Source organism: Ovis canadensis, chromosome 20, assembly GCF_042477335.2.
Source record: "Ovis canadensis isolate MfBH-ARS-UI-01 breed Bighorn chromosome 20, ARS-UI_OviCan_v2, whole genome shotgun sequence".
Taxonomy (NCBI): Eukaryota; Metazoa; Chordata; class Mammalia; order Artiodactyla; family Bovidae; genus Ovis; species Ovis canadensis.
In genome coordinates, this window is record NC_091264.1 from 43,497,456 (window position 1) to 43,512,127 (window position 14,672).

Here is a 14,672-nt window from a genome sequence, read left to right on the forward strand (position 1 = left end):
TAAACAGAAGCCTAACATTGATTTGGAAGTAACTTAGAAAAATTATTTAAAACGCAAAACTTTTACTATTCACTGGTCTGTCTCCTTATGTAAGAGTAACTTGAAGAGACTGATATACAGCTACAATATGTCATATGTGTCCTTTTATTTTCAGTACTCTGAACTTTTGTCATAAAACATATTGAAGTTTATAAAATTATTTTCATACATCTATTGATAAAGTCATCTCAGTTGAGACCTGAAATATATTAAATGGAGTTAGTGCCTCCCTACTGTACTCTTCCCAATTTCTGAACCACAGAATAATGCAGCTTAATTAAATGTGTCTAAACGTCTGTGTTTTGGGTAACAGTGTGTCATGCAGTGGTAGGTAACCATGTGCTCCTCTATAGTTTAGTCTCCATGAAGGTTAGATTATGTAAAAAATTCTGATCCATAGAAATTCTGGTCTGAGGTAGTTCAGGGTTAAGATGCCTTCTCCCATACACTTTCTTTTATAAACAAAACTGGAATTGTCACTGTTTTGTCACTAGAACAAAACTGGACCAAACCATGTGAGTAAGATTAGGACCAAATTCTTTGGATCTACAAAAGTGAATGTAAATAGTGTGAATGATCAGTCCATAACCTCAAAATATCCTCCTATATTCTTACCTGTATATATCTCTCTTTTACTTATTTATTATTACTATTATTTATCTGTGGTTGTGCTGCCCAGCTTGTGGAATCTTAGTTCCCTAAGCAGGGATTGAACCCCAGCCCTTGGCAGTGGAAGTGCATACTCCTAACCACTGCAGGGACACCAGGGAATCCTATATCTCTAATAGTTGTACGTGCTGGCACTCCCCATGGTTTCAGGTCCAGTGACACTTCTAAGAACTTAGAAAGTGAGGAACATAGTAATTCTTGTCTATTACCTCCAAAAATACTTGAGCAGTTACTGTGTAATAGTTTTCACTTAGTATAAGCTTGATGACAGGTAAGGAAAACAAGAGGAATTTTGGATGAGTTCTTCATATTTCACTGATATTACATGATATTATATCACACTGTTATCTGTGAAAGTAAATATAGAAATAAAAAAGAAAATATATTAAAAGGAAAAGTCTTGAAACTGAATTTTCAAGAGACCCAAAATTGAGGATGAAATATACCAATGGGCAAGAAAGTTATTCCTGAGATTTTTTTTAAGCTGCCTCCACTTATAACAATATTTTACAACTATCTTTGACAGGTGGTCCAATTGACTTATAAAACGTATTTGGAGTCAGAGTTCACAAAATTCTTTAGATAAACCATTGGTTATTTTATCTCTGTTAATTAATACTCAAAATATTTTTTGCTTTAATTACTTACTTGCTTCCAGATTGGAGAAAAACAAATCATGACATATATTATTTATCCCTTAAAAATATCCTTTAGCTCATAAGTGAGTTACCATTTATTTTTCCAGTTGAGTAATCAGGGCCATTAATTCAATACCTTAAAATATTACAGCATAAGATTTTATAGTTCATATTTTGATATATAAACTTACAGGGAACACACACGTAAACAGACCTAAATACTATTCAATTACAGAGTACATGGGTAACTAAGACAAATTTCTGTATCTAATTTTATTCAAGAACACAAAAGAATACATAACAAATCAGTTTCATCAATTGATATCCCGCAACAGATTCAGCATTAAGATTCCACGTCTGTTTGTTTAAGTTTCCATTATATTACTAGAAATGCATTATTTAACAAAATATACTGGACTTACCCACTTACATTTCCTTTATACACTTCCTTCTGTTTTTACAAATGGTAAACGATTAGAAAAGCAGTATGACTGCACATGTCAATTTTCTCTTTGCCCCTTTATGCCTCAGAAGAATTCTCTTGACTTCAGGTCAGAGTCTTCTCCTGATCCCTCTCCTCAAGGCCCCCTTCACTTCCTTGTTCCTCAAAGTATAGATCAGTGGATTTAGTACAGGGGTGACCACGCTGTACATAATGGCAATGATCCGTTCCTGCTCCACAGAGCTACCTGTGGCAGGACGAATATAAGTGAAAACTACGGGAGCGTAGAAAAGAACAACTACCATGAAATGGGAGACACAAGTAGACAGTGCTTTATGGAGCATGCTGCAAGAGTGGGTCTTGAACAAAAGATAGATAATAACGTAGGCATAGGATAGAAGTGTTAGAAAAAATGGGCCAATGGCAAACGTCCCCGTGACAGTATTGAGCAGCCACTCATTGAGGTCAGTGCTCCCACAGGCCAACTCCAGCAATGGCTTAACATCACAGAAGAAGTGTTGGATATGGTTGGAACCACAGAAGTTTAAGCGAGAGGTCATTACTGAGTGCAACAGGGCATGGAAAAACCCAATAATCCAGACAGTGGTAGCCATCTGGAAACAGACCTGATGACTCATGATAAGAGGGTAATGAAGTGGTTTGCAGATAGCCACAAAGCGGTCAAAGCCCATCACGGCCAGCAACATGGACTCAGTGCTGCCCATGAAGTGGAAGAAATGAAGCTGGCTTATGCATCCCGAGAAAGAAATTGCTTTGTGTGTAGAGAGGAAGTTCTCCAGCATCTTTGGCAGAGTCACCGTGGAGTAGCAGATATCTAGACATGACAGGTTTCCCAGGAAAAAATACATAGGAGAATGGAGTCTTGGATCAGAGACGACAACCATCAGGACGGCTGCATTCCCAGCCACACTGACAATGTAAGTTGCAAGGAAAACCACAAAGAGAACAGGCTGCAGTACTTGGATGTCTGTCACTCCCAGGAGGAGAAATTCAGTGACTGGGGTTTGATTCAGCATCACTTGAAAGAAAAGACAAAAGAACATATGGAATGCAATCTCTGATGGGAACAGAGTCCCACAGCTGAGGATTTTTCCATCTAGACAATAATATTTTGAGGAACATTGCTATTTAAATAAGGTCACGTGTTGGTTATGGACTGTTACTGAAATATTTTAAGAATTAGATTTATCATTAATATTTGTCTTTCATCTAGGATTTAGCCAGATTATCATCTTCTCTGATACAAGTTGCCCTTTATCATCCTAAATCAACTCCAAAAGCAGGGAAATTTTTAAGCACTCCACCACAGTGCTATCTCTTGACCTAGGAAGAAACCATCTGAAGTTTTTACTTAAGAAAAATAGATAATGAGAGAATAATAAGAGCTATAAGGAAATCTGAATAGAGATGCAGACATTGGAGCACTTGCTATAAAAAGGAATCATTCAAAGTCTGGGAAATCTATGAAAGGAGAAAGATTTGATTTGACTAGAATAAAAAAGTGAATCATTTCCAGATTCCCAGGGAACATTCCCAGAAAATGTCTAGGGAACATTTCCAGAGATCCCATGGGATTATCACTCTTGTAGCTAGAAAAATTTTGAGAAATTATCTAACCTTGATTACATCTTTGTTACAGCCTGGCAAGGCAGGGATCAGAACCTGCCCCATGACAGGAGTGTGCGGCAAACCGCGCCCCCCCGGCCCCCCCCCCCCCCCCCCCCGAGATTGTCCTAGTAAGCGTGGCCAAAGGGCATACATGGAGCTGAACTTGCTGTCTGTCAGCTTCACTGGCTGCCCCTGTGTCCGTCCTCATGGAAACAAAGCAAGATATTCCTGATTAACAACAGAGCCTTAATTTTACTCCTTCTGGATGGTGCGCTGATCAAACTCCCCAGTATAGCTATTTCCTAATGATTGCATGGACTGCAAGGAGATCCAATCAGTCCATTCTGAAGGAGATCAGCCCTGGGATTTCTTTGGAGGAAATGATGCTGAAGCTGAAACTCCAGTACTTTGGCCACCTCATGCGAAGAGTTGACTCATTGGCAAAGACTCTGATGCTGGGAGGGATTGGGGGCAGGAGGAGAAGGGGACGACAGAGGATGAGATGGCTGGATGGCATCACTGACTCGATGGACATGAGTCTGAGTGAACTCAGGGAGTTGGTGATGGACAGGAAAGCCTGGCGTGCTGCGTTTCATGGGGTCGCAAAGAGTCGGACACGACTGAGCAACCGAACCGAACTGAACTGAACTGAATGAGCTCATGTGACTTCTGCCAATAAAAGTGAGGGCTGAAAGGAGCCATTTTGTCTTCCTGCCATGGCGAGCAAGAAGGTCCCCTGACTTCTCGCTTGCCAAATTATGTATATCTATATTTCATTACACGCCCCCCTCAACCCCCAGGTTTCAGGTCTTTCTCACCGGCTGTGCTCGACGCTGCACATCTTTTTTGTAAATATGGCTTCAGGAATTCAGAGTTGCCTTCCTTGATAGCCATGTCTATTTTGTATACTGTTAAATTTTATCACTCCTGATCAAGATACACATATATCAAACATCGTTTTTGGTCCTTCACTTGCAAAACAAAATTACATTAAAAACATTTACTTGGGGACAAAATCTTTCTCTAACATCTAAAGAAAATAACAATGAGATTTTCTGTACCAAATATTTATTTCATTGCATCTTGAATATTTATTGATTACTTATTTACTTTGGAGACTATCTAGAGATATGGCAATAAAAATGTAGGCAACAAACAGTCTTCATTATCCACAAAGACAAGGTTCATGGTAAGATAGGAAACAGGTCTAAATCCTTGACTTGTACATTGAATACAGGCAAGAAGACAGAGGATATGGGCAACTCCCCAGCCTGTCTCCTGGTTCATTCTCCTACCTGATTATTGAGTGTTCAAATTCATAGCTAAGAAAACTTATCAGATTGACACTTCTGAAAAGTAAATAGAAAAATTTTTGAAAAATAAAGAGTAGAAAAATATTTGATGTGATAGTTTATACTGGAATTACAGCATAAGCTCTTCATCTTCTGAAACCTCTTCTTTCTGAAATTCTGCCTGTCTTTTATGATCCACAGATCTTTAGATATTCAAAGCCTGAGAGAGAGTGTCCCTGGGGTTTGGGAGGATTATTGAAAGAATAAACAAGTTACCTTTCTATACCTGCAATATAAGAGAATTCTCCTTGGGGAATTTCTATCTTGAGTTCCAGGTTTTCCTTTATTTTCCTTCCTTACTCTGTTTCTTTCTTAGTTTCATAACCACAGACAGTACAGTTCTCAAGGGCCTCAAGATTTCTTTAATTACCTTTCATTTCCTGGGACAGAGATTTGGATACACTTTCTCACGTTGAGAACTTGCATGGAAAAATGGAAGGAAATCAGGCAATGGCAGTTATGGAATGAGGGCCAGTCATATCCCATTGATCCATACAGAAAATTGATCATCATTAGAATATTATACTCATTTATTGCTGTGATTCTATGGAAAACAAAAAAGAGGACTAGGAAGAAGTAGTATTGCTTTGGTGCCTTCTAAATCTCACTATTTGCTGCTGGTAGTAACATTTAAAAATTTTCTTTAATTCGGGGATCCCCAAAGCTCACATTTATCTCTAGGAGACTGAGGCTGGTCTCCCCAATGGGTATGCTCACTTATTGCTGTACCCTTTAGGTAACAATATTCTTTCTGCTTCATCCAAGGAATACCTATATGCAATCTGACATGGATCCAAGCATTCTAATTATTGTTGTAAATGCCATGTACTTTGTCCATCTATTACAGTTCATTTTTGTTGCATTGCAGTTCATTATATATTCATCACAATAATTGCTTGTTATAGTATGCCATGAATATAATATAAATAAATAATTATTGTGTACTCATTATTTAAGTTATTGTTCTGATTTCACATGTTCGTATTTCTGTCCTTCCTTGACAATCTCTACATGTTGAAAGGGATGTCAAAATTGCCGGAAGACTCCCTCTCTACTCACAAAGTTTCTTCAGATGCATAAGCCAGCTTCATTTCTTCCACTCCCCAGTGGCATGGGGACTTCAGGTAGGTGGCAAAGACCGAGCTGTAGAAGAGGATGATGGTGGAGAGGTGGGGGCTTTCTTTTTTCCCTGTGCTGATGGGAGCTGAGCTACAGCAAGGGAAATATGGGCATAAGAGCTTATGATGCAGAGGAGAAGGCCAATTCCTCAGAGTCCTGTCAGAACCATCATTAGGTCTTCACTGAGGTGGGCATCAGAGCAGGAAACCCTTAAGAGAGGTTTAAAATCACACAGAAAGTGAAGCATCTCTAGATTAGTATAGAATGATAAGTTAGCATCAAGGTATGGGTCAAAGAGTCAGAGTGGGCCTCTCTCCATGATCCGTCCACCAGCAGTCCACAGCTGCAAAGAGTTGTTAGGAGTGTATAGTGCAGAGGATGGCAGATGGAAGTGTAGCAGTAAATAGCCATGGCAGTCAAAAGCAGGTTGTCCATGTCAGCAAACTGCAAAGAAATATAACCGGGCCAGACAGAGAGAGAGACTGGTCTCTACCGCATGGATTGCTGCTCAGTGTTATGTGGTAGCCTGAATGGGAGGAGAGTTTGGGGAAGAATGAATACAGATATATGTATGGCTGAGTCCCTTTGCTGTCTACCTGAAACCTACATAACATTGTTAGTCGGCTATACTCCAACAAAAATAAAACTTTTTAAAAAAAAGTGAAAGTTGCTCAGTCGTGTCAGACTCTTTGCAACCCCGTGGACTATATAGTCCATGGAATTCTCCAGGCCAGAATACTGGAGTGGGTAGCCTTTCCCTTCTCCAGCAGATCTTCCCAACCAAAGGGTAAAACCAGGGTCTCCTGCATTGCAGGTGCATTCTTTACCAACTGAGCTATGAAGGAAGCCTTAAAAAAATGATAAATAAATAGAAATAAATAAAAAGAAAAAGGAAAGGCATATAATAATATAATTCTTTAGCTACATAATGTATCTTTATTGCTTATCCATTAAAAAAGAAGAGAGATAAGCAACAAGGATACACTGTGTAGCAGAAAGAATTATAGCCATTATCCTGTAATAACTTTTAATGGAGCATGATCTGTAAAAATAATGAATGAGTATGCTGTACGCTTGATAGTAGGATAATATTGTAAATAAACCATAATTCAATTTAAAAAAGATAAAAGTTATTAAGCTTGCTAAGAAACTAGATCTCAGTTGTTCCCACAGTTACTCATTAGAGAAAAACCTGGAGAAAATTTTTCTTGAGAAAATTTCCTATAGATAGGGTTGAGGAATAAAATCAACAATTAAGCAGAAGCTGAATATTGATTTGGAAATAAGGTTAGAAAGATTCCTTAAAACTTCACAATTTCTGCCTAATTACTGCCCTGTCTCCTTAAGTAAGAATAGTTGGAAGAGACTGACATACAGGTGTAAACTGTTGCATATGTCCTTTCATTTTTATTGCTTTTATTCTTTTATTAATAAAACTGAAATTAAGAGGCCAAAGAAGGTAGAGTTGGAAGATAGAAGAAACATGTGAGTAAGATCAGAACCAAATCCTTTGGATTTACAAAAGTGAATGTAAACAATTTGAATAGTCTGTCTATCAGCTCAAAATATTCTTTTACAGTCTTATTTGTCTGTACTCTATTTACAGTATTTACTTATTTCCTGTGCTGCCTGGCTTGTGGGATCTTAGTTTCCCAACCAGTGACTGAGCCTGGACCCTCGAGAGGGAAAGTGCAGGCTCCTCACCGCTGAACTGCTGCATCATTCTGCATCTCTCAGTAGTTTTAGGCGTTGCCCCACCATGGTTTAGGTCCAGTGGCATTGCTAGGAATTTACAAAGGGAGGAACATAGTAATTCTTGTCAATTAGCTCCAAAAATACTTCTGCAATTACTATTTAATAGTTTTCACTTGGTGTAAGTTTGGTGACAGATGAGAAAAACAAGACAAAAAATGTTTATGAATTCTTCATATTTCATCAGAGGAGGCAATGGCAACCCACTCCAGTACTCCTGCCTCGAAAATCCCATGGATGGAGGAGCCTGGTAGGCTGCAGTCCTTGGGGTCACTAAGAGTTGAACCCGACAGAGTGGCTTCATTTTCCCTTTTCCCTTTCGTGCATTGGAGAAGGAAATGGCAACCCACTCCAGCGTTCTTGCCTGGAGAATCCCAGGGATGGGGGATCCTGGTGGGTCACCGTCTATGGGGTTGCACAGAGTCAGACACGACTGAAGTGACTTAGCATCAGCAGCATCAGCATATTTCATTGGTATTACATCATAATATATCATGTTACAGTCTGTGAAAATAAGTTTAGAGATAAAAAAAACTAAATAAAAAGGAAGAATTTTGAAACTCAATTTTCCATGACCAGGAATTGATGGGAAAATAACTTAATAATGAACTAGAAAGATATTCCTGGATTTTTTTCAAGCGGACTCCACTTTGAACAATATTTTACAGTAATCTTTGAGTTACTTCAATTGAATTATTAAATATCTTTGGAGTCAGAGTTCATAAAACTCTTTAGCTAAACCATTAGTTACACTATCTGTATTAATTAGAACTCAGACTACTATTTATTTTAATTACTTGCCTCTCTGCTTAGAGAAAAAAGAAATAATGACATATTGCTTAAAAATGTCCTTTAACTCATATGTGACTTTACATTGACTTTCTTGTGGAGTTCATGCCCTAAATTAAAATCCTTTAAGTGTAGCAGTTTAAGAAAACAGTTTAATTTAAAGTGTAATAATTTTAAAAAATTATTTATTTTTTGGCTGTGCCGTGCAACATGTGGGATCATATTTTCCTGACTAGGGACTGAACCTGTATCTTCTGCACTAGAAGCTTGGAGTCTTAACCACTGGGCCACTAGAGAAGTCCCTAAAACAGTATAATTATATTATTCACATTATGATATGATAACTTGCAGGGAACACATAGGTAAACATACTTAAGTACTATCCAACTATACAGTGTATGAGTACTTGAGGCAAATTTCTATATCTGATTTTATTCAAGAACACAAAAAATAGATAACAAGTCATTTTTATCAACTGATATGTCCAAAACAAATTGAACAATAAAATTAAATGGACAGTGTCTGATTTATTCAAGTTTTCCTTATATTATGTAGGAATGCATTGTTTAACATGACTTACTGGACTTTTCCAGTTATTATTCTTTAATACAGTTCCTTTTGTTTCACAGATAGTAAACACTCTGACAAGCAGTATAATTCCATGTCTCCAGTTCCTCATTGCCTGTTGATTTATGCCTGAGAAGAGTTCTCTAGACTTCTTCAAGTCATTGACTCCTTGAAATCACCCTCAAGGCCCTCTTTACTTCCTTGTTCCTCAAAGTATAGATCAGTGGATTTAGCACAGGAGTGACCACATTGTACATAATGGCACTGATCTGATCCTGGTCCATGGAGCTACTTGAAGCAGGATGAATGTAAACAAAAACACCAGGGACGAGGAAAAGAACAACTACCAAGAAGTGGGAGGCACATGTAGAGACTGCTTTATGTAGTGTGCTACAAGAATGGGTCTTGAAGAAAAGATAGATAATAATATAGAAATAGGACAGGAATGTTAGAAAGCATGAACCCGTGGCAATGGTGCCTGTGACAGTATTGACCAGCCACTGGTTGAGCTCAGTGTTCCCACAGGCCAACTCCAGCAATGGCTTCATATCACAGATGAAGTGATGGATACGGTTGGAACCACAGAATTTTAAGTGAGAGATCATTACTGAGTGCAGCAGGGCATGGAAAAAACCAATGATCCAGACAGTGAGAGCCATCTGGATACAGACTTGAGGATTCATGATCAGAGTATAATGAAGTGGTTTGCAGATAGCTACAAAGCGGTCAAAGCCCATCACGGCCAGCAACATGGCCTCTGTGCTGCCCATGAAGTGGAAGAAATGAAGCTGGCTTATGCATCCCAAGAAAGAAATTGCTTTGTGTGTAGAGAGGATGTTCTCCATCATCTTTGGTAGACTCGCTGTGGAGAAGCAGATATCCAGACATGACAGGTTTCCCAGGACAAAATACATAGGAGAATGGAGTCTTGGATCAGAGATGACAACCCTCAGGATGGCTCCATTCGCATCCAGATTGACAATGTAAATTGCAAGGAAAACCACAAAGAGAACAGGCTGCAATACTTGGATGTCTGTCACTGGCAGGAGGAGAAATTCAGTGACTGATGTTCAATTCAGCATCACTTGAAAGAAAAGACAAAATAACATATGGAATGCGATCTCTGATGGGAACCAGAGTCCTCCTGCTGAGAATTTTCTCACCCAGACAATAATATTTTGAGAGAGCATTGCTATTTAAATAGTCCCAGCATCACAGGTTGTACAATATTTGGACTCTAGATTATTAAATATTATTATTTTTTCTTTAAAAAATTTTTATTTTTCCTTTATTTTACTTTACAATACTGTTTTGGTTTTGCCATACATCGACATGAATCCGCCATGGGTGTACATGAGTTCCCAAACATGAACCCCCCTCCCACCTCCCACCCCATTTCATCTCTCTGGATCATCCCCGTGCACCAGCCCCAAGCATCTGTATCCTGTATTGAACATAGACTGGCAATTCGTTTCTTACATGATGGTATACATGTTTCAATGCCATTCTCCCAAATCATCCCACCCCCTCCCTCTCCCTCAGAGTCCAAAAGTCCGTTCTATACACCTGTGTCTCTTTTGCTGTCTCGCTTACAGGGTCATAATTACCATCTTTCTAAATTCCATATATGTTAGTATACTGTATTGGTGTTTTTCTTTCTGGGTTACTTCACTCTGTATAATCGGCTCCAGTTTCATCCATCTCAGAACTGATTTAAATGTATTCTTTTTAATGGCTGAGTAATATTCCATTGTGTATATGTACCACCGCTTTCTTATCCATTCATCTGCTGATGGACATCTAGGTTGCTTCTATGTCCTGGCTATTATAAACAGTGCTGGAATGAACATCAGGGTACATGTGTCTCTTTCAATTCTGGTTTCCCAGCAGTGGGATTGCTGGGTCATAAGACAGTTTTATTTGCAATTTTTAAAGGAATCTCCACACTGTTCTCCATAGTGGTTGTACTAGTTTTCATTCCCACCAACAGTGAAAGATGGTTCCCTTTCCTCCACACCCTCTCCAGCATTTATTGCTTGTAGACTTTTGGATCGCAGCCATTCTGATTGGTGTGTAATGGTACCTCATTGTGGTCTTGATTTGCATTTCTCTGATCATGAGTGACGTTGAGCATCTTTTCATGTGTTTGTTAGCCATCCATATGTCTTCTTTGGAGAAATGTCTATTTAGTTCTTTGACCCCATTTTTTGATTGGGTCATTTATTTTTCTGGAGTTGAGCTGCATAAGTTGCTTGTATATTTTTGAGACTAGTTGTTTGTCAGTTGCTTCATTTGCTATTGTTTTCTCCCATTCAGAAGGCTGTCTTTTCACCTTGCTTACAGTTTCCTTTGTTGTGCAGAAACTTTTAATTTTAATTAGATCCCATTTGTTTATTTTTGCTTTTATTTCCAGTATTCTGGGAGGTGGATCATAGAGGATCCTGCTGTGATTTATGTCGGAGAGTGTTTTGCCTATGTTCTCCTGTAGGAGTGTTATTGTTTCTGGTCTTACGTTTAGATCTTTAATCCATTTTGAGTTTATTTTTGTGTGCGGTGTTAGAAAGTGATCTAGTTTCATTCTTTTACAAGTGGTTGACCAGTTTTCCCAGCACCACTTGTTAAAGAGATTGTCTTTATTCCATTGTATATTCTTGCCTCCTTTGTTGAAGATAAGGTGTCCATAGGTGCGTGGATTTATCTCTGGGCTTTCTGTTTTGTTCCATTGATCTATATGTCTGTCTTTGTGCCAGCACCATACTGTCTTGATGACTGTGGCTTTGTAGTAGAGCCTGAAGTCAGGCAAGTTGATTCCTCCAGTTCCATTCTTCTTTCTCAAGATTGCTTAGGCTATTCGAGTTTTTGGTATTTCCATACAAATCTTGAAATTATTTGTTCTAGTTCTGTGAAAAATGTGGCTGGTAGCTTGATAGGGATTGCATTGAATCTGTAGATTGCTTTGGGTAGTATACTCATTTTCACTATATTGATTCTTCCAATCCATGAACATGGTATATTTCTCCATCTATTAGTGTCCTCTTTGATTACTTTCATCAGTGTTTTATAGTTTTCTATATATAGGTCTTTAGTTTCTTTAGGTAGATATATTCCTAAGTATTTTATTCTTTTCATTGCAATGGTGAATGGAATTGTTTCCTTAATTTCTTTTTCTGCTTTCTCATTATTAGTGTATAGGAATGCAAGGGATTTCTGTGTGTTGATTTTATATCCTGCAACTTTACTATATTCATTGATTAGCTGTAGTAATTTTCTGGTGGAGTCTTTAGGGTTTTCTATGTAGAGGATCATGTCATCTGCAAAGAGTGAGAGTTTTACACCACTAGATTATTAAATATTAAAGTTACATGGTGTTTGTGGATCGTTACTCAAACACTTTTTAAAAACTAGATTTATCAATATTTTTCTTTCTTCCAGGGATTCAGGGCATGTTGCCAGCCTACCATCTTCTCTAATAACACTGGTTTTATCATCCTAAGATCTAACAGAGGGTAAATTTTTAAATACTCCACTTCGCTGCTTTTTCTTAACAAAGTAAGAACTCATTTGATTTACTTAAGAGCAATCAACAAGGAGAGAACAGTAAGAGCTCTAAGGAAATTGAAATAGAGATGCAAACCGTGGAATGCTTTCTATAAAAAGGAAACATTTTAAGTGTGGGAAATCCTTGAAAGGAGAAGAAAACGATTTGATGTGACTAGAATTCAAAAGTGAATTGAGTAGCGAACATTTCTAGCAATCCCCTGGGATTCTCATCCTTATAGCTAGAATAAATTTTGAGTAAATATCTAACCATTATTTCACCTTTATTGAAGGCTAGCTTCCAGGTATTCAGAGTAGCTTTCCTGGATAACCATGTATGTTTTGTATATTATTAAACTTTATCACTCCTGGTTAAGAGAGGCATGATATGCCAAACATCATTTTTGGTTCTCTACCCTCAAAACACAACTGTTTAAAAAATCCTGGGGGAAGAGAACTGTTTCCTAACATCTAAAGATAATAGTAATCAAGCTTTATAGTACCAAATGATTTATTTCACTGCATCCTGAATATTTAAAAATCACATATTTACTCTGGAGAACATTAGAGAAAGGCAATAAAAATGTACATAGTAAAGAGCCTTCATAATCTACAAACTCAATGGGGAGTCCATCATAAAATAGGAAACTAGCCTTGAATCCTGGGCAATCAACTTGAATACTCACAAGAAGATAGACAATAAGTGCAACACCCCAGCTTTTCTCCTGGCTCATTCTCCTTCCTGTTTGAGTGTTCAAATTCACCTCTAAGAAAGCTTACCAGGTTGACAGTCCTGTAAAGTAAATAACAGAAAAACATTAAGAAAAATAAAGAGTAAAAATATATTTGAAGTGACAACTTATATTGGGACCAAGTATATATGCTCTTCATCTTCCAAAACTTCTTCTTTCTGAAATTCTGCCTGTCTTTTATGTTCCACAGATCTTCAGACAAACCCTGAGAGAGAATGTCCCTGGGGTTTGGGAGGATCTTTCTATACCTGCAGTATGACAGAATTCTCCTTGGGGAAGTCCTATCTTGAGTTCTATTTTTGTTTTTCCCATCATTCCTATTTTCTTTCCATACTGTACTTCTTTATTAGTTTAAGAATCACAGACTGTATAGGTCTCAATGGCCTACATTTTCTTATTTTCCCCCAAACTTTAAACTTTCTATTTTTAATTGGAGTATAGCTAATTAACAATGTTGTGGTAGTTTCACATGAAGAGTGAAGAGACTCAGGTCATACATGGAAATGTATCCATTCTTCCCTTCCAAATTCCCCTTGCATCCTGGCCAGCACATAACACTGAGAGAGTTCCATGTGCTATACAATGGGTTCTTGTTGTTATACATTTTAAATATAGCAGTGTGTACACGACCATACCAAAGTCCCTAACTATCCCTTCCCCTGGCACCCATAAGTTCATTTTCTAAGTCTGTGAGTCTTTTTCTGTCTCACATGTAAGTTCATGTGTATAATTTCCTTTGAGAGTCCACATACAAAGGACGTCATATGATAGTGCTCCTTCTCTGACTTACTTCCCTTAGAATTGCACTCTCTAAAATTATCTTTCACTTCCTGTGACAGAGCTATGGATACACTATCTCACCTTGGAGACTGCTCTGGGAGAATTCTATATAAAATGGAAGGAAATTGGGCAATGACAGTTAAGGAATGAGCGCCAGTCACATCCTATTGATCTGCACAGAAAGATGACTATTGTTTAGGTATTCTACTCATTTAGTACTGTGGTTCTATTGAATGCAAAAAAGAGGAATGAGGAGAAGTGGTATTGCTTTTGTTCCTTCTGAGTCTGACTCTTCACTGTTGGTTTCTTTATTTTATTTTATTTTATTTTATTTGTTTATGTTTGGCCGCACTGAGTCTTCACTGCTATGCAGGGCCTTTCTCCAGCTGTGGTGAGCCCAGGCCACTCCCTAATTGTGGTGCATGGGCTTCTCATTGTGGTGGCATTTCGGGTTGTAGAGCATGGACTCTAGAGGATGGGGCCTTCAGTAGTTGTGGTTCACAGGCTCTAGAGCTTGGGATCAAGAGTCGCGGTGCACGGGATTAGCTGCTCAGCAGCATATAAGATCTTCCTGGACCAGTAATCAAACCTGTGTCCCCTGCATTGG

General features: G+C 38.2%; 1 protein-coding gene and 2 pseudogenes across 1 annotated transcript; all 3 read right to left on the minus strand.

The window, feature by feature from the left end:
* Positions 1 to 1,898: 1,898 nt before the first annotated feature.
* LOC138425420 (olfactory receptor 12D2-like) lies at positions 1,899 to 2,852 on the minus strand. Its single transcript, XM_069563295.1, has one exon. It carries the CDS (start codon positions 2,850 to 2,852, stop codon positions 1,899 to 1,901), a length of 954 nt encoding a protein of 317 aa, XP_069419396.1.
* Positions 2,853 to 5,824: 2,972 nt separating this feature from the next.
* LOC138425162 (olfactory receptor 1F1-like) lies at positions 5,825 to 7,668 on the minus strand (annotated as a pseudogene).
* A 1,486-nt stretch (positions 7,669 to 9,154) lies between these two features.
* Positions 9,155 to 10,105, minus strand: LOC138425396 (olfactory receptor 12D2-like; annotated as a pseudogene).
* Between the last annotated feature and the right edge of the window lie 4,567 nt (positions 10,106 to 14,672).

Bases quoted from the DNA above. Each gene is read 5' to 3' on its own strand.
- LOC138425420 (XM_069563295.1), bottom strand. From the start codon at position 2,852: ATGTTCTTTTGTCTTTTCTTTCAAGTGATGCTGAATCAAACCCCAGTC.